The sequence below is a fragment of the Cololabis saira genome, chromosome 14 (assembly GCF_033807715.1).
Source record: "Cololabis saira isolate AMF1-May2022 chromosome 14, fColSai1.1, whole genome shotgun sequence".
Lineage (NCBI taxonomy): Eukaryota > Metazoa > Chordata > Actinopteri > Beloniformes > Belonidae > Cololabis > Cololabis saira.
In genome coordinates this window covers 5,118,775-5,145,471 of record NC_084600.1, presented here as the reverse complement: position 1 = coordinate 5,145,471, position 26,697 = coordinate 5,118,775, and the positions used below count along the sequence as shown (strand labels likewise).

The 26,697-nt window shown below is 40.3% G+C and overlaps 1 protein-coding gene across 2 annotated transcripts in view; it reads right to left on the bottom strand.

Annotated features, from left to right (window-relative positions):
• Positions 1 to 26,697, bottom strand: part of LOC133459484 (rho GTPase-activating protein 26-like) — a 165,390-nt gene that overhangs the window by 46,188 nt on the left and 92,505 nt on the right. For both annotated transcript variants that reach the window (XM_061739459.1, XM_061739460.1), the window contains exons 16-20: positions 25,937 to 25,995; positions 20,601 to 20,706; positions 14,349 to 14,508; positions 12,691 to 12,835; positions 12,287 to 12,476 (exon numbers count right to left, since the gene is read on the bottom strand). In XM_061739459.1, the coding sequence (XP_061595443.1) occupies positions 12,287 to 12,476; positions 12,691 to 12,835; positions 14,349 to 14,508; positions 20,601 to 20,706; positions 25,937 to 25,995 (660 nt within the window). The remainder of the gene's footprint in view (positions 1 to 12,286; positions 12,477 to 12,690; positions 12,836 to 14,348; positions 14,509 to 20,600; positions 20,707 to 25,936; positions 25,996 to 26,697) is intronic.

The following is a 26,697-nucleotide window of genomic DNA, read 5'->3' as shown; positions in this document are numbered from 1 at the left end:
TGAGTGCCTCGTGCTGCGCACGAGGCACTCCTCCTCCATTGAGCTTGCGCATCTCAATGGAGGAGGAGTGCCACGTGGCGCAGCCGTGGCACTAACTAGACAAAATTCCCGGGAAATTTTGAAGTGCCACGGACTACTGCCGGATGATCGCGGGATGCACCCATGAAGGTCAAGGACTCGATACTTGGTCATTTGACACCACCCATGACTCTCTATGTCAAACCATTCAAAAGATATTGGACTATAACGTATCGGCCAATCAGAAGAAGGGGCGGGGCTAATTTGCACCAATGAGGGTCAGGGACTCGATACTTAGTCATTTGACACCACCCATGTGTCTGTATGTCAAACCATTCAAAAGATATTGGACTTTAACGTATCGGCCAATCAGAAGAAGGGGCGGGGCTAATTTGCACCAATGAGGGTCAGGGACTCGATACTTAGTCATTTGACACCAGCCATGTCTCTGTATGTCAAACCATTCAAAAGATATTGGACTATAACGTATCGGCCAATCAGAAGAAGGGGCGGGGCTAATTTGCACCAATGAGGGTCAGGGACTCGATACTTAGTCATTTGACACCACCCATGTCTCTGTATGTCAAACCATTCAAAAGATATTGGACTATAACGTATCGGCCAATCAGAAGAAGGGGCGTGGCTAATTTGCACCAATGAGGGTCAGGGACTCCATACTTAGTCATTTGACACCACCCATGTCTCTGTATGTCAAACCATTCAAAAGATATTGGACTTTAACGTATCAGCCAATCAGAAGAAGGGGCGGGGCTAATTTGCACCAATGAGGGTCAGGGGCTCGATACTTAGTCATTTGACACCACCCATGTCTCTGTATGTCAAACCATTCAAAAGATATTGGACTTTAACGTATAAGCCAATCAGAAGAAGGGGCGGGGCTAATTTGCACCAATGAGGGTCAGGGGCTCGATACTTAGTCATTTGATACCACCCGTGACACTCTATGTCAAACCATTCAAAAGATATTGGACTATAACGTATCGGCCAATCAGAAGAAGGGGCGGGGCTAATTTGCACCAATGAGGGTCAGGGGCTCGATACTTAGTCATTTGACACCACCCATGTCTCTGTATGTCAAACCATTCAAAAGATATTGGACTTTAACGTATCAGCCAATCAGAAGAAGGGGCGGGGCTAATATGTATATATAATATACAAATGTAAATATTTATATGTATAATAATAATAATATACATATATATCCCATGAACCTGTCCCCAGCAGGACTGGGGATCATGTAAGGTCAGGGTTCAGATTCCTCCATTATCCAAGGTAAAGTATTATGAAGTCTGCATTGAGTGGGTCATGTGACTAGTTCTGGGTCACATGACCCGGAAGTATGGTAGTGTATATTGTATTGGAATGACTCAGCTAGTTCTTCGGATTTGACAAGCCTCAAATAACTTCACCTTGTAATCAAACTGTAGCTCCTAGCAGAAAAACAAAGACATCGTGAGAGAGACAGATCCCGGAAGATTCTGACAATCTTAATTTTATTCAGATATTCCTTAAAATGTGTTAGTAACGGCAATTCGAAAACAAAAATGAGATTTTTTTGAAGAAAACTTATTTTAACATTAGACTTAATGGAGACAGAGGCAGGATTTGGCGTGACTCTTGGCTCCCCCGTTCAAATTATGTGCACACCACGCCTATCAAAGTCACATTATTTGAATCTCAACATCTATGTCTACATTCTGACCAAAGATTATCTTTCTAGCTTTTACGGTTCGGCCGTGAGCTCAAGTTACAAATAAAAATTATGGTCATTTTTTCAAAGTCTCTCGCACTCTGATCAATTAGAACCGCACTGAAGATTTGACAAAAAAGTGATTTCCAGTCCTCGCTTGAGCGCTCATATCTTGAAAAGTGTACATTTTAGGAAAAAACAGTCCGGGGTTTGGAGAGAGAAGAGAAGTTTTCCTCCGTTTTGAAGTTTGAATGACGTTTCTACGTGCAAGTATGAGAAAGATACGTGACTCAGAAAAAAGGTGTTTTTTTTTTTTTTTAACCTCCTCCCACGCACAGTGTGAAATGCTGCCCCATACAAATACATGGGAAAATCTCCCCATTAGTTTGGAAATTTGGAAATGTTTTTGCACTTCGTGCAAAAACTATTCGTGCCATCGTTCTGAAAATCCACAGGACTGTAGTTAAATTCAGGGCCTACAACTTTCTAAATCGGTTCATAATTTTTCGAGTAACGGTGTGCGAGTGGTGAGGCCCCAAAGTTCACGCAATGCGTTCCGGATGGGGCAAAAAGCGCACGTTTGTGCACGTTGCGCAAAAACGTGCACGCCAATCGCTAATAAAAGTCATACCAATCGATTCCCGAGTAAGGCGCACGTTTCTACGTTTTTACTTTTCGCGTTTTCTCAAAGCTGCGGGACTAGTTACGCGCCGAAGTTTTTACGGAAGAATATATAATAACTAGACCAAAATTCCCGGGAAATTTTGAAGTGCCACGGACTACTGCCGGATGATCGCGGGATGCACCCATGAAGGTCAAGGACTCGATACTTAGTCATTTGACACCACCCATGACTCTCTATGTCAAACCATTCAAAAGATATTGGACTATAACGTATCGGCCAATCAGAAGAAGGGGCGGGGCTAATTTGCACCAATGAGGGTCAGGGACTCGATACTTAGTCATTTGACACCACCCATGTCTCTGTATGTCAAACCATTCAAAAGATATTGGACTTTAACGTATCAGCCAATCAGAAGAAGGGGCGGGGCTAATTTGCACCAATGAGGGTCAGGGACTCGATACTTAGTCATTTGACACCACCCATGACTCTCTATGTCAAACCATTCAAAAGATATTGGACTATAACGTATCGGCCAATCAGAAGAAGGGGCGGGGCTAATTTGCACCAATGAGGGTCAGGGACTCGATACTTAGTCATTTGACACCACCCATGTCTCTGTATGTCAAACCATTCAAAAGATATTGGACTATAACGTATCGGCCAATCAGAAGAAGGGGCGTGGCTAATTTGCACCAATGAGGGTCAGGGACTCGATACTTAGTCATTTGACACCACCCATGTCTCTGTATGTCAAACCATTCAAAAGATATTGGACTTTAACGTATCAGCCAATCAGAAGAAGGGGCGGGGCTAATTTGCACCAATGAGGGTCAGGGGCTCGATACTTAGTCATTTGACACCACCCATGTCTCTGTATGTCAAACCATTCAAAAGATATTGGACTATAACGTATCGGCCAATCAGAAGAAGGGGCGGGGCTAATTTGCACCAATGAGGGTCAGGGACTCGATACTTAGTCATTTGACACCACCCATGTCTCTGTATGTCAAACCATTCAAAAGATATTGGACTTTAACGTATCAGCCAATCAGAAGAAGGGGCGTGGTTAATTTGCACCAATGAAGGTCAGGGACTCGATACTTAGTCATTTGACACCACCCATGTCTCTGTATGTCAAACCATTCAAAAGATATTGGACTTTAACGTATCAGCCAATCAGAAGAAGGGGCGTGGCTAATTTGCACCAATGAGGGTCAGGGACTCCATACTTAGTCATTTGACACCACCCATGTCTCTGTATGTCAAACCATTCAAAAGATATTGGACTATAACGTATCGGCCAATCAGAAGAAGGGGCGTGGCTAATTGTCACCAATGAGGGTCAGGGACTCGATACTTAGTCATTTGACACCACCCATGTCTCTGTATGTCAAACCATTCAAAAGATATTGGACTATAACGTATCGGCCAATCACAAGAAGGGGCGGGGCTAATTTGTATATATAATATACAAATGTAAATATTTATATGTATAATAATAATAATATACACATATATCCAATGAACCTGTTCCCAGCAGGACTGGGGATCATGTAAGGTCAAAAGGTCAGGGTTCAGATTTCTCCATTATCCAGGTTATATTACATGAAGTCTGTAATGACTGTGTCATGTGACAAGGTCTGGGTCAGTCTAATCAGTACACCTGAGTTCTGGTTGTTAGGGGCAACAAGAACCTGATACAGAGGGAGCGGGAATGACAGCTAGATTTTCGGTTGTGACAAACCTCAAATCACTCCACTTTGCGGTCAAACCGTAGCTCTTAGCAGAAAAATGAAAACATCGTGAGAGACGGAGAACCCAGAACATTCTGTCAATCTTATTTTCATTCAGATATTCCTTAAAATGTGTTAGTAACGGCAATTCGAAAACAAAAATGAGATTTTTTTGAAGAAAACTTCATTTAACATGGGACTCAATGGAGAGCGAGACAGGATTTGGCGTGTCTGTTGGGCCCCCCGTTAAAATTGTGTGCACACCACGCCTGTCAAAGTCACATTTTATGAATCTCAACATCCATGTCTACATTCTGACCAAAAATTATCTTTCTAGCTTATACGGTTTGCCCGTGAGCTCGAGTTACAAATAAAAATTATGATCATTTTTCGAAAGTCTCTCCACTCTAATGAATTCGAACCGCACTGAAGATTTGACAAAAAAGTGATTTCCAGTCCTCGCTTGAGCGCTCATATCTTGAAAAGTGTACATTTTAGGAAAAAACAGTCCGGGGTTTGGAGAGAGAAGAGAAGTTTTCCTCCGTTTTGAAGTTTGAATGACGTTTCTACGTGCAAGTATGAGAAAGATACGTGACTCAGAAAAAAGGTGTTTTTTTTTTTTTTTTAACCTCCTCCCACGCACAGTGTGAAATGCTGCCCCATACAAATACATGGGAAAATCTCCCCATTAGTTTGGAAATTTGGAAATGTTTTTGCACTTCGTGCAAAAACTATTCGTGCCATCGTTCTGAAAATCCACAGGACTGTAGTTAAATTCAGGGCCTACAACTTTCTAAATCGGTTCATAATTTTTCGAGTAACGGTGTGCGAGTGGTGAGGCCCCAAACTTCACGCAATGCGTTCCGGATGGGGCAAAAAGCGCACGTTTGTGCACGTTGCGCAAAAACGTGCACGCCAATCGCTAATAAAAGTCATACCAATCGATTCCCGAGTAAGGCGCACGTTTCTACGTTTTTACTTTTCGCGTTTTCTCAAAGCTGCGGGACTAGTTACGCGCCGAAGTTTTTACGGAAGAATATATAATAATAATAATAAGCCTGAGCAATAGTATGAGTGCCTCGTGCTGCGCACGAGGCACTCCGCCTCCATTGAGCTTGCGCAGCTCAATGGAGGAGGAGTGCCACGTGGCGCAGCCGTGGCACTAATAATAATAAGCCTGAGCAATAGTATGAGTGCCTCGTGCTGCGCACGAGGCACTCCTCCTCCATTGAGCTTGCGCATCTCAATGGAGGAGGAGTGCCACGTGGCGCAGCCGTGGCACTAATAACTAGACCAAAATTCCCGGGAAATTTTGAAGTGCCACGGACTACTGCCGGATGATCGCGGGATGCACCCATGAAGGTCAAGGACTTGATACTTAGTCATTTGACACCACCCATGACTCTCTATGTCAAACCATTCAAAAGATATTGGACTATAACGTATCGGCCAATCAGAAGAAGGGGCGGGGCTAATTTGCACCAATGAGGGTCAGGGACTCGATACTTAGTCATTTGACACCACCCATGTGTCTGTATGTCAAACCATTCAAAAGATATTGGACTTTAACGTATCGGCCAATCAGAAGAAGGGGCGGGGCTAATTTGCACCAATGAGGGTCAGGGACTCGATACTTAGTCATTTGACACCACCCATGTCTCTGTATGTCAAACCATTCAAAAGATATTGGACTATAACGTATCGGCCAATCAGAAGAAGGGGCGGGGCTAATTTGCACCAATGAGGGTCAGGGACTCGATACTTAGTCATTTGACACCACCCATGTCTCTGTATGTCAAACCATTCAAAAGATATTGGACTTTAACGTATCAGCCAATCAGAAGAAGGGGCGGGGCTAATTTGCACCAATGAGGGTCAGGGGCTCGATACTTAGTCATTTGACACCACCCATGTCTCTGTATGTCAAACCATTCAAAAGATATTGGACTTTAACGTATCAGCCAATCAGAAGAAGGGGCGGGGCTAATTTGCACCAATGAGGGTCAGGGGCTCGATACTTAGTCATTTGATACCACCCGTGACACTCTATGTCAAACCATTCAAAAGATATTGGACTATAACGTATCGGCCAATCAGAAGAAGGGGCGGGGCTAATTTGCACCAATGAGGGTCAGGGGCTCGATACTTAGTCATTTGACACCACCCATGTCTCTGTATGTCAAACCATTCAAAAGATATTGGACTTTAACGTATCAGCCAATCAGAAGAAGGGGCGGGGCTAATTTGCACCAATGAGGGTCAGGGGCTCGATACTTAGTCATTTGATACCACCCGTGACACTCTATGTCAAACCATTCAAAAGATATTGGACTATAACGTATCGGCCAATCAGAAGAAGGGGCGGGGCTAATTTGCACCAATGAGGGTCAGGGGCTCGATACTTAGTCATTTGATACCACCCGTGAGTCTCTATGTCAAACCATTCAAAAGATATTGGACTATAACGTATCGGCCAATCAGAAGAAGGGGCGGGGCTAATTTGCACCAATGAGGGTCAGGGGCTCGATACTTAGTCATTTGATACCACCCGTGAGTCTCTATGTCAAACCATTCAAAAGATATTGGACTATAACGTATCGGCCAATCAGAAGAAGGGGCGGGGCTAATATGTATATATAATATACAAATGTAAATATTTATATGTATAATAATAATAATATACATATATATCCCATGAACCTGTCCCCAGCAGGACTGGGGATCATGTAAGGTCAAAAGGTCAGGGTTCAGATTCCTCCATTATCCAAGGTAAAGTATTATGAAGTCTGCATTGAGTGGGTCATGTGACTAGTTCTGGGTCACATGACCCGGAAGTATGGTAGTGTATATTGTATTGGAATGACTCAGCTAGTTCTTCGGATTTGACAAGCCTCAAATAACTTCACCTTGTAATCAAACTGTAGCTCCTAGCAGAAAAACAAAGACATCGTGAGAGAGACAGAACCCGGAAGATTCTGACAATCTTAATTTTATTCAGATATTCCTTAAAATGTGTTAGTAACGGCAATTCGAAAACAAAAATGAGATTTTTTTGAAGAAAACTTATTTTAACATTAGACTTAATGGAGACAGAGGCAGGATTTGGCGTGACTCTTGGCTCCCCCGTTCAAATTTTGTGCACACCACGCCTGTCAAAGTCACATTATTTGAATCTCAACATCTATGTCTACATTCTGACCAAAGATTATCTTTCTAGCTTTTACGGTTCGGCCGTGAGCTCAAGTTACAAATAAAAATTATGGTCATTTTTTCAAAGTCTCTCGCACTCTGATCAATTAGAACCGCACTGAAGATTTGACAAAAAAGTGATTTCCAGTCCTCGCTTGAGGGCTCATATCTTGAAAAGTGTACATTTTAGGAAAAAACAGTCCGGGGTTTGGAGAGAGAAGAGAAGTTTTCCTCCGTTTTGAAGTTTGAATGACGTTTCTACGTGCAAGTATGAGAAAGATAGGTGACTCAGAAAAAAGGTGATTTTTTTTTTTTTAACCTCATCCCACACACAGTGTGAAATGCTGCCCCATACAAATACATGGTCCCCATTAGTTTGGAAATTTGGAAATGTTTTTGCACTTCGTGCAAAAACTATTCGTGCCATCGTTCTGAAAATCCACAGGAATGTAGTTAAATTCAGGGCCTACAACTTTCTAAATCGGTTCATAATTTTTCGAGTAACGGTGTGCGAGTGGTGAGGCCCCAAAGTTGACGCAATGCGTTCCGGATGGGGCAAAAAGTGCACGTTTGTGCACGTTGCGCAAAAATGTGCACGCCAATCGCTAATAAAAGTCATACCAATCGATTCCCGATTAAGGCGCACGTTTCTACGTTTTTACTTTTCGCGTTTTCTCAAAGCTGTGGGACTAGTTACGCGCCGAAGTTTATACGGAAGAATATGGAATAATAAATAAATAAGCCTGAGCAATAGTAAGAGTGCCTCGTGCTGCGCACGAGGCACTCCTCCTCCATTGCGAAGCTCAATGGAGGAGGAGTGCCACGTGGCGCAGCCGTGGCACTAATAAGCCTGAGCAATAGTATGAGTGCCTCGTGCTGCGCACGAGGCACTCCTCCTCCATTGAGCTTGCGCATCTCAATGGAGGAGGAGTGCCACGTGGCGCAGCCGTGGCACTAATTACTAATACATTGGTATATAACTATGGGGGTGATATATGTATACATGTATACATGTATATATATATATATATATATATATATATATATATATATATATATATATATATATATATATATATATATATATATATATATATACAACATTCTGACTCAAGTATTTACTAGTATAACTTTTTGACAATTACTGGAATTGCTAATCATTGATCTAAGAACAAATTATTAATCTCTAGATAACCCATTGTTTTCATTTTATTTTCTTATTTAAGTTAATATTTAATTAATTTAATTAATTGCACTTCTATTACTACTTTTTTGTTATGTCACAATATTACTATCTTTTTACTCTATCTTTTTTTTTGCTATTCCCAAAGGAAAATTAATGACGATAACTGTGGGGGGAGGGAGGAAAAGAAAATAATAGGTATGTTCATCCGTTTTGCTCTGTATTGTGGAAACAGTCTGCCAATAAAAACATATACATATGTATATATACATATATATATATATATATATATATATACATATATATATATATATATATATATATATATATATATATATATATAAAAAAGAAGGTTCATGCCAGTAACAATCCAATTATTTTCAGTCTTAATAAGAACAAATAGTTTGCAATAAAAAGGAAAAAAATAATAATTCTCTCTGTGTTTGCTGAGTCCGAACAAGAGCTGAATGATTAACTTCTGCTGAGGTGTAACAACATGACCAGAGTGAACTTCAGATCTGTTACGATGTCAGTTCTCCTTCCATCGGGGTATAAGACCTCCCAAGCAGGAATGAATCATCTACTGCCAAAAGGCTGTTTGCTAAATGAATCCGTGTGACCTGTGCAACCTGCAAACAGCAAGTTTGGGTTCTAGAAAAAACACACCAGAGAAAAGAGCTCTTGGAAATCCATAAGTAATGGCTCCTCTTATCACGGAGTGTAATTGAGCTGAACCTTATCTGCATGTTTTTGCAGTAAGGACAAGATTTTGCCAAAAGCCGAACAATAGGACCACAGATTGAAATAAAGTTTATACCTAGAAGCAGGAGCATGTTAACAGATCTGAATCTTCATTTAACAGATAGCGTATTCTGCAGACCAGTAGGTGCAGCGCATTATGAGGCGTAGGGCTGGGCGATATATCGAGATTTTAATATATATCGATATATTTTCAAACGCGATATGGTACGAGACAATATCGTTTATATTGATTTAAAAAAAAATAAAATAAAAAATAAATAAATAATTTTGATATAGCTTATTTTGTGACAAATTGACTTGAATGTTTTATTTGAGATTTGCACAAATGTTTTGTTATTTGCACAACCGTCAACCTCAGTGGAAAAGTCTGCCTGTTACTGTCTACACTGTATTAATTGCACAGTGTATTTTAATGTAATTGTTATGCAGGAAAGGGATATTTGTTTTATTTTATTCAAGAAGCATTTTATTCTATATATGCAGGCAGTTTATTTTTATTTCATTTGTTTTATACATTTTGATATTGTGCAGACCTCTGTTAATAAAGGAACCTGTGTGACATTTGGCACGAGGCTTTGTATTAAAACTGACTGTTTTTTTTAAGGGTTTGCCTCAGAAAAAATGAAGCTAACAGAGATGCTATGCTATAATGCTTTGGGGGAAACCCCAATTATGGCACAGAAAAAATATCGAGATATATATCGAGTATCAACATTCAGCTAGAAAATATCAGGTTATGACTTTTGGTCCATATCACCCAGCCCTAATGAGGCGCAATATCAATGAACGGGTCTATTTTCATACAGAAGGGGACCGGGTTATAAGGTGCATGATAAAACATATAAAGCGAATCAAAACAGTCCGGTAAGTCGAACTTCATTCAACTCGTTCACAATAACTCACTTGTAACTAAAACAGAAAAATAAACGAACATTTTAAATAATTCGTCTTCCACGAATCTACAAATGAAAAGTGGACGGGGTAAGCGTCGTACTACGTCCTGTTCTCTGTTTTTTTCCAGCGGACACCTGAAGTTAGTGTGAGGTTGCAACAACACTGTATTACAACTTTTGATTATAACTGGATTATGATACAGATTTGAAAATTGGGTTTACGCTAAAAACATTGAATTGACATCTAATAATAGTGAGGTAACATGGACTGGATGTTGGATATCTACTGTTGTCTGACGTTGCAACCCGTATCCATCCAAACACTGACTTTAATGTGTCAGCTGAACGGCTCCAAAGTCACTCAAATATTTAGGCAGATTTTTTAGTTCAGTGTGGCACATGAAACTGGTTCGTGGTCAGTCAACACAACAAGAATTATTACATTGTATGAATTCATTCATACAATTCCTACATTGTAATGCACAATGTACATTTTTGAGAAAACTTAAGTATCTTAAGTGCGCCTTATAGTGCCGAAAATAGGGTATGTGCAATATAAATTATTTTGAGTGCCTCAACTGACCAACATTATTGTATTAAGAAAATACAATTGAATCTGAAATGTGATGGCAGCCTCATGCTACAAAAGGTAAGGAGAGTAGAAAAGAAACCCAGGTAAGTACGATGATTCTGTTGGATGTATTGGTGATGGTGAGGGGGCCAGGACTGGGTATAAAAGCAGCTCCCATTAAAAGCTTACACTTTCTGAGCAATGTTTGCTATTGGATTACCACATTTCAACTAATTCCATTAGGCAATCATAAACAAATAAATAAATAAATTAGGGCTGTCAAACGATACGTTTTTTTAATAGCGATTAATCGCATGTTGACCATAGTTAACTCACGATTAATCGCATGTTGACCATAGTTAACTCACGATTAATCGCATATTAATCGCACATTTATTCACACATTTTTTGCTGTTCTAAATTACCTTTAGGTATTTTTTAAATATTTCTAATACTGTTAACAACCTGAGAAAGGGCAAATATGCTGCTTTACGCCAATGTTTATTCAAGCGCAGCGCGCGCTCTCTGGTATTTGAGACTCAACGTACTTTGATGGTAATTTATTTCAAATCGACAGTACATGTAAATAACTTTAGTCTTGTCCAGCGAACCATCTGCATCTTTCTGAAAGTGAACTAGCTGTTCAAAAGTCCCTTTTCATTCTCCATCTTTCAGTTCACCAGACTTTTCCTCAAACTACGGGTGCCGTCGAGCGCCAGAAATTATATAATGCGCTAGGGATGCACCGAATGTTCGGTAACCGAAATTGTTCGGCCGAAAATAGCAAAAAAACACTTTCGGTGTTCGGTGGAATAAGTGGGGAAAAAACCGAACAATTATTAACGGCATGTTTAGATGACGCAATCAAACAGGGAACAGCGTGGAGTGAAGAGGGGGCGGTGTTAATACAGCAAACATGTCAGCATGTCAGATCATTACTTGGATGTGGGAAAAAGCAGAGGACACGAGAAATCATCCAGGCTGAGTTGGATTTGGGAAACCGCTTGGTGATGGAGACGGTGACGGGACGACTGCAGAGAGAAGGGACCGTACTACCGATGTGGTGGAGAACTCTCACTGTCTGATACAACGAGATCCTCCAAGAAAATAACCCAAATTTTTACAATTATTATACAAGGCTTCAAATTGCAGAGATCAGCCCCACCCCACCGCAACCCGATTAACTGGATTTGAACGGGAGAAAATGAAAAAGGATTATGAGAAAATATACAATAAGTACAGTAAGACAAATTGTGACTGGCGGGTATTTCACTGTACATTTATTTGATTTATGCAATGGTGAAAAAATTGGCAAAATAAATGAAAAACTGCGAAGAACCATTGTTCGGTATTATTCTGTATTCGGCCAAGTGTTTATTGTTATTTTCGGTTTCGGCCACAAATTTTCATTTCGGTGCATCACTAAAATGCGCATTTTTGTTTTTTTTATCCTGCACGTTAACCGTGCGTTAAAAAAACTGTCGGCGTTAAGAGGACGTTATGTTAACGCGTTATAAACGCGTTAACTTTGACAGCCCTAAAATAAATCCAATGGAAGTTTCCCTTGTGCAGACTAAATCTGATTGTGTTCCAGTACTCACAGGGAGCTGGGTCGGACCTGCCGGCCGTCCGTCTCTCCGTCGTTGCTGGTTAAACTGTGTCTCGGGGTCCGGCTCCGGCTGCCGTTGCTGCTGCTGCTGCTGCTGCTGCTGCTGTTGCAGTTAGCCGAGGAGGAAACCGGCTGCTGCGGGTCAGCAGCCGTGGTGTTGCCAACACTGTTCCTCTTCTCACCTACAGATAAGAAGGTTTTTTTTACTTTAATTTGATGTTTTGAAGTCACCAACACATTCTGTAGACCATTGTTAAAACACCCACTGACTACAAAGACATTTGCACGAAAGCAATTAGCATGCAACTTAGGAGAGTTTCCTCACGAGGAAGTGTAGAAACTAAGGAGAAGAGAAAACTATTTGACAAAAATGTGTGATATCAGTATTGGACTCGCCTTTCTGGGAATGTGTTGGTGTGTGAAAGAGTGTGAGAGGTCTCTCGCTGCAGGACGGGGGTTTGCACTCGGCGCTTTTCCTCCGAGGCGGGTTGAGCTGCATGTTGGTCAAAGCGCCCGCAGAATTCGGCACATCTCTGAATATCTGTATTTAAAAAAAAAGGTTTAAGTACAATCAAACTACAACACTTTTTATAAATCTGCAGATTGCAAAAGATGTTAAAAACCAACATGTTATTGCAGCCATAAACATTTAACGATAGTGAGCAAAAGTCTTACTCAAAAGTTATATGAAATGCACAAGATTTGAAGACAGAAACAGTAATGTTTCCCAAGCAAAAACTCAAATTGTACACTGACTCTGTCAGTGTACAATTTGTACTCTCAGCAGATTAATTTCACTCCTTCAGGTATTATTTTGCCAGATGTAGGAAATCCCAAGCTGTCATGCAAAAAAAACACACACTAAATTTGTTTTTTTAATCCTGTGACTGGTCCAAATTTGATGCAGTGTTTCCTGCCACCAGCAATGATCCTCTGAGTTCAAATTTAAAGACTCACCAGAGAAGAAAAAACATCTCCATCTTAACACTCAATGAGCTGCTTACGTTGCAGAACTGAACAATGCAAGGACAAATGAGCCTGGAGTCATAAAATACACAAAGTGAATGCTACAGTACTTAAGCAATGTACAGCTGCTTCAGAGCATTTACACTCTATTTGCACATTTCAGTACCAACACCTGATGTTTGTTTAGTCTTAAGAGCAGAGCGGGACACCTTGATGTGTTATCCTTTCCAAACACATCCTCTTGTTTTGTATGCATGGAGACAGATGTAGCAAATGTGTCATCTATCTGTTTCTAATTGTTTCTCTCGCTCCACCGACTGAACACTGCACAACCCTACGGATTCATGTAGACAAACTATCGTCATGGTGACGTGTAAGCAGACTGCAGACCTATGGGCTCAAATTAAAGCCATAGATATTTTGTATCTGTAAATAAACTTTGTACTTTGTATCTTTTTTATGATGTAAAATTGTATGTATTTATTTACTTTTATTCATTTATTTAATTTTAGTTGTTAAATTACTGGAAAAGAAAAAAGTCAAGTCATACATGAGAGAAACTTTTCAGTTTGTGTCTAAATATTTGTACTTGTATGAAACTGAAGATCATAATGCAAACCTGACATTTACTTTTAGTTCAGTTTGTGGAAAATGGTTGGCCTGGCTTTCTCTTTAAAACTTAAACAGTTATGAAGCATTACAAACTGGAACAATAGGGCAAATGCACAGTATTGTTTTGTATTTTGTGTCTTTCAAATAAAAGACCATTTTTTCCAGTCATATGATCCTCATTCAAGGTTGTTAAAAAATACTGCTATAATATTGTATCGTTATCGTGACCTCAATATGGTGTATCGTACCGTATCGTGAGATTAGAGTATCATTACACCCCTAATCTCTACTGTGTGGCACAACACTTTAATGATATAGCAAGTGTAAAGAGTGTAAATGAATAGGTGACATATTTGCTGCTTGAATGTGCAAATGCACCAGTTATTGTCCAAGATCCGTTTAATCCTCTGTCGTGCCACAAAGCTCCCCGTTAGTGTTATTCTCTCGCAGGTACACGCACATGCACCGACTCTCACCCTTTCATGGTGCTCTATGAGGATTTCCACCACGATGTTCTGGAACTTGATGTCCATGATGGCGGCGACCGTCTCCTCCTGCGGGCGGAGCAGCGTCGGCCCAAACACCACGCCCAGGTTGGCAACGGTCATCAGGTTGTGCTGGTGGTGACTGGCCACACTGCAGAGAAAGGTAGCCACATTTAACAGAAAACAAGGTTTTTTTACACTAGGTTTGCAATACTTCATATGTTATTTCCATAAACAGCATTTTCAGTCATTACTTTGATGATAGCAGGCCTTAAACTTTACAAATTTGAATTTATGTAACGGCTCTCATCAATCCATTTTGACCTAAAGGAAGTTCCCAGGAAAAGCATGGGAGCAGGAAGATACAGTTAGTACTCCCGTAGTGAATATAAGGAGTTGGGTGTAAAACTAGATACCAAACATAGCTGGTGGGTCAGGGTGAATACAGGAGTCTGTTTAAGTAAAGATCTAAGTGAATGTAACTTAAGAACATTAACTACTCAAGTTTGTGCCAAATTTGGAAGAAATTCCCTCAAGAGGTTTAACAGTTAATGCATTCATGAGAGGAGGACAGACCGATGGAGTTGTTCTGAAAACCAGAAGCCTCTGGCTACAGCGGTTACAACGGTCACAAAGGCATGAAAAAAAATAAATACTGTATATCAGTAACCCTGAAGTGTGACGGAGTGCAGGGGACGAGGAGCATCATCTGCAGCAGCAGCAGGTCACGCAGGTCAGAGCTTTGGCTGCAAAGACTGGACATCAGGGGACAGCCAGAGAATACAGAGGAGATCTTCTCTGTTTATGTAACATAAATGCTTTGGCAAGACATTAGCAGTGAGGATAATGGCTCATGGAATCCTCTCAGGATTTCAACCACGCCTCTGTCTCTGCTGCATTCATGTGCAGAAACCAGTATCCCCTCCTAGAGTCCTTTGTGTGTGTCTGTGTGTGAAAACAAGATCATCTGATCATGGTGGGTTTCAGTATTAGACAAATATAACGTTGCTAAATTTAAACCAGCAGTTGTGATTAAACCAGCACCAAAACACAAGGACTTGAATGAATCCAAGCCTCCGCGTTGTCCATTTCTCATGAATGGATCATTGGCGTGACTGCAAACCGTTAATAGGTGCAGATGTTTTAGCATCTGCACATCTTCTGGTGTTCAGGTGCTTGGGGTCGTGTTAACACGAGCAGTTGTTACTGAGAATACATCGTAAAAGAGGACAAACAGTTTCAAATGTAAAGTTCAGCAAAATTAGAAAAGCCTTCAAGGTAGTTGTCAATCCTGAGTTCAGATTGTTAGATGTTTAATGCCACAGTAGGAAGTTACTGTCAGAAAAAGTGGATCTACTACTTTTTTTTTCCATTTCCTGTTGGCTTCATTTTGGTAAATAAATAACGGCACAATGAAAAAAGTACTTTTTTTCCATCTGAGACGTACGACGGAGTATTAGGGCCAAACTAAGACAAAAGAAATTGGAAATTACGAGAATAAAGTCATAATATAATGAGAATAAAGTCGTAAAATTACGTGAATAAAGTCATAATGTTGCGAAAATAAAGCCGTAATAGAATAAAGTCGTACTATTACGAGAATAAAGTCGTAACATTACGAGAATAAAGTGGTAATTTATGAGAATAAAGTGGTAATTTATGAGAATAAAGTGGTAATTTATGAGAATAAAGTCGTAATATTACGAGAATAAAGTCGTAATTTATGAGAACTCTAACAGGAAGAGCATCTTCTCTGTGTTAAAATGAGGAATATTGAGCATCTTGTGAAGTTATATTTATATATTATATTATATATTACGACTTTATTCTCGTAATATTACGACTTTATTCTCACAACATTATTATTATTATTTTATTCTGGTAATTCTACGACTTTATTTTCGTAATTTCCATTTTTTTTTTTGTCTTAGTTTGGCCCTAATACTCCGTCGTAGAGACGGGCTCAAACATCTGAGACAATTTCTATGATTGTTTTTTTTTTTTTTTACACAAAAAAAAAAAAAGCATTTCCAGCAGTTTGTCTACTCATTTTCCTTTTTCTTTAAAATATTCAAACTCCACCACAGCGTCCCCGGCCAGATCTGAGCCCAGGACCTTCTATCTGTGAGACGGCTTTGTCTACTCATTTTCACTCTAACTGATTTTTTCTTTTTTTATTCTTTAATAATTTCTGCTGCATCAGTAAAATCTTCCTTTGGGGAGTAATTAAATATTATTCCATTCATTTCCATTTTGACATCCCAGAAAGGCTTAACTGGTATAAAAACTTGACAGGCCAGAAAATCACCCCCGTTTGATAAATAGTTCTAACTTGCACTTTTTTTCATATCTCACGCTGCACAGTAATCCTCATTTCTGCAACCTTGTTAGTGTGAGTGACTTAGTGCTGTTTATTCTGCGCTTACAGAGTAAATCCTCAGACTTCATCGTATAGAGACAGAAAGACATAAAGCTGCAATGTGATTTGCTGCAGCCATGTGATCTCTGAGCTCGTGATTATGATCTCCGTCAGGAGGTGAGCCCACTAACCCCAGATAAATGTGCATATCTCCCACAGGACATTTGTGCTTAAGCATATTTAGTAGAAATATGGCTCCTGGTGTCTTTATCACCGATTGTATCATGTGAAGAAACGCCTGATTAAGCCAGGGGGCTTAGATGCAGATTTAAACTGAATACTGAAGTCATCTGGATGCTTAAGGAATAATTACACTTAAGCCAACAGCCCTGCCCTTTTTTATGTGGGGCAGGGGGGGTGGGGTTGGACTTTTTGTAGCATGCCTCATCAAGTTACAAAACTTCTTCAATATGAGACAAATCACATTATTGCTGCTTTCATTTTTTAATTCTAATATTATTTATAATTACATATCACAAAGAATCACGAGTATTTGCCCTGTGAAGGTTTGCTTGAATACAGCGCTACATGCTGGTGCTAGATCCTAATAAAACCCTAATTATAACAACTAAATCATTCCCCACAAGTATTGTTGAACTGAACCCAGATATTCTGATTGTTTTCAAGTTAATTTTACTTGAATGAGTCCGGACTCACTTGTGACCACAAGAGTTTTTACACTTGTCAACGTCTCTAATGGCTTTTCCACTAGTTCCTACTGGGCTCTGCTCATCTCAACTCAGCCCAGTTCCTGTTTCACTACAATCCAGCCCCCGGAGCAGAGGAAGGCGGGTTGGGGCGAAGCTGCTGTGACCTACTTGATCGTGTGACACACTGACTACGTTTACATGCAGTCAAAATCCGGGTTATTGCTAATATTCCGGTTACTGAAACATTCAGAATATTCCGTTTACATGGTAATTAATCATTCAGGATATCTGGATCAAACCAGCGATGCACGGAGAACGTCATGACGCAATTCCCCTCATTTCTGCTTCTTCTTCCTGTATCCAAATTGAAAACAAATGCTGCTTCGCGCAACTTTTCACTCACCTTCTTGTAAATCTGGCTATCCCGGTACTTTCTACCGTCTACAAATGCAGAAATGTTCATATCCTTCATTACATTTATGAAGTGATTAAATTCATGAAATTCCTGTTCCGTTTGATGGGGATATTCCGTTTGGTGTTTACATGATCCAATATTCAGGATTTAAAAGGAGTAACCCAGGGCTCATATTGGGGTTTTTAAAATATGAGCAAATTCTAGTTATTCAAAGGGGTTACTGGTGTTTACATGGCCGTGCAAAACTGGGTTATTGCTAATATTCGGGTTTTAAAAGGATTATTGACTGCATGGAAATACAGTGAATGAAGAAGAAGAAAACCCCACCAAAGACGTGGAACCTGGAGGAGATGATAAATGTGCTGCTGGGTCTGTGGCTTGTGAGAGAAGCTTCAAGCGGAGAGGCTTTTTAATTATCGTTAGCTCGTCTCCGCGCTGCTGAAAAGAGGTTGGTAGCTGTGAGCAGCTATGGACTGAGAAAGTTTCTAGTGGATCTGGTCGTTCCTTATCGCCCGTCTAGATCCCTTTTTAATTCTCTCCTCAGCACCAGGTTTATGAACATCTGCAGCTCAGAGTTGGACCAGAGCAGACTTCTGTCCTGCCAGTGCCGGGGGAGTAAAATGAACCAGAAGCTCCGTCAGAGTCTCTTCAGCTGATGTTAGTATAGTGTGATGACGTCAGAGACTGTATGACCCGAGCCCAGTAGGTACTAGTGGAAAAGCGCCATAAAAAGACTTTCGCCTGACAGATCTGGGAAATAGATTCACCCCGGTGGCTGCTGGGTTTCTATTTTCACCCTACAATGCATCAACGTATGTGGTGAAGGGATTAGACCGAGCACTAATCCTTTCTGAGGATTGATGGCAACAGCAATCAAGGGGAGTTATACTGTGGTATTACAAATGAAAACAGGGGCAGGGAGTTTCACTTTCACTGTGGTCTCTACATAAGAATTCAAAAACTAAATGCAGCACTGCTTCATCTACGTCTTTTATAATAGAGATTTTTAAAGGGGAACTATTATGAAAAACAGGTTTTCTCTTGCTTTAACATCTATAAAGTGGTCCATCCTCAGCCTGCCAACTCAGAGAAGGAGGAAAGCAACCAGATTCTGCAGTGTCTGTACAGCCGCCCAGATGAGCCGTCCAGTGTGATGTGGATCTACGAGCCAATAAGATTCTGATCCCCAAAGTTACGGAACCAAAATGTGATTTACATAGTTTGGCCTCCAATGCGTGAAACCACGCCCACAACTAACTCCACCGGCCGGAGCTTCCGCCATTTTTTCGTAGCGGTGTATCGCGTCATTCAGGCAGCCAATCAGCACAGAGCCTCATTATCATAGCCCCGCCCACTCAGAATCCCGCATAGATAATGAGGTTAGAGAATGGGAAGATAAAGGGCCAATCCCAATACACCCCCTACTTTCTACCACTACCCGTAAAATTCAAGCCACAAAGGGCCCTTGTAATCTTCCCAGGTCTGTCCCAATACTCCCACTACTCCTACTTTTCAGCACCACCCATAAATGTTGCTTGCTATGTCACTGCGTGGTTTACGTTCGGGTACGTAAGTGACTGCGTAGTTACGTTTGCACATACATCACACCATATCAGGAAGCCCAGAGATAAAAGCTGTTTTAATTTCAGCTGTAGCGCTGTTAATATGCCACTTTATTAAGTTTTAATATTTTTTCAGGCGTAAAAGTAACCGTTAAGATCCCCAACCTGGGCTCAGTTTATCCTAATAAGGCCTGTTAAGAAATTTGATCTGATGTTTTCGACGATGAGAAGAGCCGCCGGCCCCGGGGAGCAGCAGCAGCAGCAGCTCACGGCCGGGTCAACCTGCGCCGTTGTCCCGGGGTGAAACCTGCAGCTCTGTGGAGAATTGCAGCTGAAATAAATCATTTAGGAAGATAAATGTTGGTTTAATAGATTAAATCTAACAGTTGTAGCTACGCCTGTTAAGAAATTTGCTCCGAAAATTTCGGAATGAGAACTGCCTGCCGGCTCGGGAGCTGATTATTCCACGTTAAATCGATGCAGAGCCTACGGCGTAGGGTACGGCGTAGGGTACGGCGTAGGGTACGGCGTAGGGTACGGCGTACGGCGCGCATCGCCGCGTAACCTACGGCGTAGACTCTGCGTTGGTGTAACTCGGAACCATAAATCAGCCTTTATTCTGGCGAGGTTTGAAAAAGACTTTGCAACAACGAGCAAGTGATTATGTACATTCACTGAGTGAATATTATGAAAGTAAAATATATATTTCTCGCTAGAAATGTAATCAAAACGCATTTTTATGCAGAAACTAACTCAAAATATTGATTTTATTCACTTAAAATAAGAAATTTCCGCCATGTTTTTTTTTTTGATTCAGTCCGCAAATGACGACGAAAAGCATTCTGGGAATTTTTCTCTAGCCCTAGGTCAGCTAGTCAGCATCTGAAATCCCTCGATCCGTAGGGACAGATTGATGCCCCCTACCCCTTGTTTAAACCACTCCCCCTAGGTGAAAAGAGGAATTGGGACACCACTACCCTCACGGGAACGCACAAAATTTAGGGATAGGGATGAAAAGTAGGACTAGGGTTGGATTGGGACTGGGCCTAAAACATGGCTCAGAGGCTGAATTTCTCATTTATTTAGCAAAAACAATCAAAAGCTTGTTTTTCAGACATTCAAGGCCTGTTTAAAATAGGTATTAGATGCCATAATAGGTCCCTTTAAATATTGGCTTCAGTCCCTCCGTCCACCTACTTGGCCAGGTGTTTCATCAGCAGCTCCAGCATCTGCCGGTTCTTCTCCGGCAGCCGGTGGACCAGGGCGTGGATCTCCGTCACCCGGGCGTCCGGGCTGTCCATCTCTGGACACACACACATGAGGAGAGACACGTGTCAGACCGGGAGACGGATACATTCAATCAGCAATAGCTGGAATAAAGCTCCTCCAACTGGAATACAAACGTGGTTTTATTCTTATTTTTACATACAAGAGTGTGGGAAAGGTTTCATCTTAAGGAACAGCAAAGAAATTAAACCATCATTAAAAGGACTTCAAAATAAATCAAACTAAATAAATGAGGTTCAGTGGTTACTACAGGACTGTCTCAGAAAATTAGAATATTGTGATAAAGTTCTTTATTTTCTGTAATGCAATTAAAAAAACAAAAATGGCATACATTCTGGATTCAATACAAATCAACTGAAATATTGCAAGCCTTTTATTATTTTAATATTGCTGATTATGGTTTACAGTTTAAGATTAAGATTCCCAGAATATTCAAATTTTTTGAGATAGGATATTTGAGTTTTCTTAAGCTGTAAACCATGATCAGCAATATTAAAATAATAAAAGGCTTGCAATATTTCAGTTGATTTGTAATGAATCCAGAATGTATGACATTTTTGCATTACAGAAAACAAAGGACTTTATCACAATAATCTAATTTTCTGAGACAGTCCTGTATATTCATCACAAGTGTAAAAAGTGACGCTGGTTAAATTAGTTTTTCCTCAAAAAAAAACATACAAAATATCTCAAAAATATACATATTAACAAAAGATCTTCTAAGAAGTGTTATCTGTGTAAATATCCACAATTCACTCCGCCTCGCAATCCAAACCCTTTAAAGAGGATCCAGCTCGTATATCAAGGCCTTTCAAGTGAGTGTGTTTGTTTGTGCAGCAAAGGGAGTGATCTCCTCCCAGAGAAGACACCACTGCTGTGAACCATCTGAAACCACTGGCAAACCCTCGTCTCCTTCTGTTTCTCATCAACAACACCAAGGAGCACGTATATCAATACAAATATGTATTGATTCACATGTATGAATTACTTTCTTCCTTCGACTACGGCGGATCCACTAACACAGTGAACATTTAACGGCCTCTTACTCAACGGGATTATTTCAGGCTGGTGACGAGTGCAATGTGCACTTTGAGGGGGGAAAAAGAAAAATCATTAAGCAAAGTGTCTTCTGAAAACTAAAGTGTGCACTGAAGCAGGACGTGCAATCCTGCATAATACAGAGTCTAAACACCAAAGAGAGCTCATGCATTGATTTACTTACAGGACTGTCTCAGGAAATTAGAATATTGTTATAAAGTCTTTTATTTTCTGTAATGCAAAATTCTGGATTTATTACAAATCAACTGAAATATTGCAAGCCTTTTATTATTTTAATATTGCTGATCATGGCTTACAGCTTAAGAAAATTCAAATATCCTATCTCAAAATATTAGAATATTCTGGGAATCTTAATCTTAAACTGTAAGCCATAATCAGCAATATTAAAATAATAAAAGGCTTGCAATATTTCAGTTGATTTGTAATGAATCCAGAATGTATGACATTTTTGTTTTATTGCATTACAGAAAATAAAGAACTTTATCACAATATTCACATTTTCTGAGACAGTCCTGTAAATGTTTCCTCACTATAGTGCCAAGTCTGTACAAATCCATGAAGATAAACGTCACAAACCAAACTACCGGCTCGTGTTTGAGACGGACCCTGCTGTTTTAGGAAATGACACGTGACCTGCGGTAAACATGTTACAAAACGGATCATTCATTTCCACGAGGTGAACAGACGACAAGAGCGGGCAGCTTCTGTCACCGAGCGTTTATCACCGCGGCAAAGTGGGCGAGCACTCGTTTTCTGCCAGACAGACAGACCTGCTGTTAACACGTCGCTATAAAAAGTCGGCGGGGAGAGAGACGACGGATCACTCCCGCTGGATCCGCCCTCCGGCCCTGGCTGCCGGGGCCGGGTAATGCCCCGACTGCTGGCTGAGCATCTCAGAAACAGACCAGCCCTTAACAACCAGCAGGATCACGGGCACTGACACACTCTAATGCAGGGAAATCAAATACTCACGAGCAGTTAAACACACGCACAGACAGAGACGGCAGCTGGTGTTAATACCATAAACATAAAACACGTAACTAGTCACTTAGAGAGCTGAGTGAAATGCCTCTAACGACAGACACACATCTCTCCAAAAAGAGATGCAGCTGAAGACAGTAGCGTCTTTCTCTATTGTGCATTATTTGTTTCCACCACTTCGCAAGAGCAGTATTCTTCCATCAGACACGTGTACTGACAGCAACATACAGGACTGTCTCAGAAAATTAGAATATTGTGATAAAGTTCTTTATTTTCTGTAATGCAATTAAAAAAACAAAAATGTCATCCATTCTGGATTCATTACAAATCAACTGAAATATTGCAAGCCTTTTATTATTTTAATATTGCTGATCATGGCTTACAGCTTAAGAAAACTCAAATATCCTGTCTCAAAAAATTATAATATTCTGGGAATCCTAATCTTAAGCTGTAAGCCATGATCAGCAATATTAAAATAATAAAAGGCTTGCAATATTTCAGTTGATTTGTAATGAATCCAGAATGTATGACATTTTTGTTTTTTTAGTTGCATTACAGAAAATAAAGAACTTTATCACAATATTCTAATTTTCTGAGACAGTCCTGTAACACGTGGCAAACATTGTCAGTTAGATTCAGTGAGATAAAGAGACTAGCCAAAGAGCTTCAAATTAAATAAAATGTTATCCAGTTAAGTTATTTCACTTGTTCCTTCACTAAAACTGCACTTGACTCATTTTCTTTTTCATTTTACTTATTTCCTCAGTTTTTCCCCCCGGAGTAAATTATATTCATTTGCGTTTTTTTTAAATTGCGTTACAGAAAATAAAGGACTTTATCACAATATTCTAATTTTCTGAGACAGTCCTGTATAAACAAGCAGAACTGGAAAAAAAAAACTTGCAGGATTGAAAAAAAACCCAATCCTTTCTGAGAGAGAGTGAAAATGTGAGATGAGTAATGAGCTCAAAATACAGAATTACAGCTGAACTGTGAAGGAAAAACTGACTTAATAACAAAACAATACTGCAATTAAGACTCAATGTCTGCAGCAAGTATTTCCAAAAAGCAGGCTTGAGCAAGCCAACCCCGGCCCGTCTGCTCTTCCTCTCCTCCCCTTTATACTGCTTTTCTTTTTTAATTTCTTCCTCACACACCTTGCATGTCCCTGCAACATTTCCTCCTTCTCTCCTCCCAAGCCCTGATTTCTGTTCAGATCTGATATTCAAAACAGGATGAGAGAAAATTATGATGGAGCTCAGGAGGAGAAATGCGAGCTCGGCGGTGGGAGGAGCTGGGGAGGATGGGAACAAATGGAAAAGGGGGTGGGGCTGAAAAAGTGAGTTCAAACCAGGACACTGTCCTCGTAATACACTCCTGCTTCTTCACTAGAAGAAAAAAAATAAAAAAGATATACTCCCTCTCATGCACAGGCACATTCATGCACAAATACATAACATGGAAACACTGAATTTCCAAAAAAACTGTTTAATTCCAGAGGAAAAAGGGAGCAAAGTCCTTTAAATCTGGGAAACATCAGACATTTCGGTGAATACTCTAAAAACATAAATTATAAATCATGATCAACCATGATTCCAAGTTTAAAAGCACGAGTGGTCAAAGTTTAAATGAAAGCAGTTCTCTTTGCAGACTCTGCTTTTACGCTCCTCTCTCCTCAAGCGCACACACAAACTCGTATAAAAACACTTCTTTTATTTTCTCTCCAGTTGGCAAAGCGATGTATGAAGCCTCTTCCTGGTGGTGTTGCCAGACACACAAAGTCATTTCCTGGAGGTTTTTTTTTCTTTTTCTTCCTGCATTGCAGCTCTGCTTTTTAAAGGATTAGCTACAGACAAACAAGAAAACGGGTCTCTGCACCTCGACTTGCTCGTATAACCCAACTGTCTTTGAACCTCCAGTAACGAGCAGCAGTAACGGCGTGAAACAGACGGCTGGGATAAAGAGGCCCGATCACGCTGAAGTAGATCCCAGACGTTCACATGAACCAGTTCGAACAGATTTGGCTGATCAGACATGTAGACGTGGAAAGTATCTATTTCATGGTCTGAATCCATTTGTGCTTGTGAGAGTTTATTCTGTATCCTAGCAGCCGCGTCGAAGAATGCAGCAGTGAAGCGATTGCTCCGACAGTCGGAGAATTTAGGCAATATATCTTCAAGGGAGCTGAGTGAGCTGAGGTTTTCTTTTTTTTTTTTTTCTCCCTTAAATGAAATTAATATGGAATAAAACCGCACCCCAACATTTTGCAGCTGCTGCCTGACTAAACATAACTCACTAAAAAGTGGACGAGGTTGCAGCATGTACATGAGCGGTGCAGCTTTCACGCTTCATTAGGAATCTGAATCTGGTCTGTTGACGTATATAACGCTCCACGTGTACACATGCAAACACACACAGTCAAACACACACACACACTCAGCTTCAAGGCCTTCATTACCACCTCATCAACATTCACTGATTCATATACAGGACTGTCTCAGAAAATTAGAATATTGTGATTTTCTGTAATGCAATTACAAAAACAAAAATGTCATACATTCTGGATTCATTACAAATCAACTGAAATATTCCAAGCCTTTTATTATTTTAATATTGCTGATTATGGCTTACAGCTTAAGAAAACTCAAGTATCCTATCTCAAAAAATTAGAATATTCTGGGAATCCTAATCTTAAACTGTAAACCATAATCAGTAATATTAAAATAATACAAGGCTTGCAATATTTCAGTTGATTTGTAATTAATCCAGAATGTATGACATTTTTGTTTTTGTAATTGCATTACAGAAAAAGGACTTTATCACAATATTCTAATTTTCTGAGACAGTCCTGTACTCTCATTCTTCCAATTCATCTCTCGGCAGAGCTTGAGTCCTGAATCCTCAAACGTACATTCACCAGGACAGGACACGTAATCCCTGTTTTACGCACTACTCATTCTGAATCCTCCGATTAACTGTTCATCTCACCATAAAACGACTCAAACCATTCCGCGTCGACTCGAAGGTTATTAAATGATTTCTCCGTGCAGTAATTTAAGAGCCTGCGCGCTCTATATAAACTATGCGCTCGTTTATTCAAAACAGCCTTTTATTTTGAATGCAATGTAGTTTTGAATAGCTGTTTGCAATGTTTTGTCTACAGACGGAACATTTGAGAGGCAAATAAGATGCATGAGAGGACTCACTGGCAGCTTTGATGAAGCTCCTCTGGTACTGGTACGTCATGAGAGGAGCCGGCAGCATCCTGCAAACACACACATGTCAGGAGGAAGTGAGAAGATCAGAACATGAACTGAGACTTGCAGCTTGGATGCTTTGTAAGAAAAACAGCAACAAAGGGTTTTTATTTTGGATGAGCAGTTGTTTAAGACGCTTTACTTCGAGAGTTTTGCATGGCTTTTCCCAGTGGCCGGTGGCTCCTACTGGTTCTCAATGAGGCCTCACCTCTGCGTGTGAGATTGGACTGCAGGTATTGATGGAAATGCGGGTCTGTGAGTGTTTCCACTAGGAATGGGCGATATTTTACCATTCACGATAAACCCTCAAAAGAATTCCCCACGGTAAGAATTTGTCATCTCACGGTAAAAACGATAAATTCCCGTTGATGAGGTTTTTGTGTAACAAACATGGCGGAAGGCGGATCTGAGAGCGAGGAGCTTGTTGTTAAACGAGGCTCCAGCTCCGTTATCTGGAACTGGTTTGGATTTAAAAAGAGAGACGAGGAGCAAACATCATCTATTATGTGCAGAGTCTGCAAAAACAGAAGGAAATGGTTGTTACATTTTGATATAACGTTTGACTATTACGAAAAAAAATTTGCAATAGTATCAAATTTGTGGCAGGTTCTAACCACAGGTTAATTTGCACATTTTATTTACATTAGAAGAGGTCATCACTGATAGGATTTTATTTTCAGTGAACTTTTATTTATTTGTCCTGTTTCTGT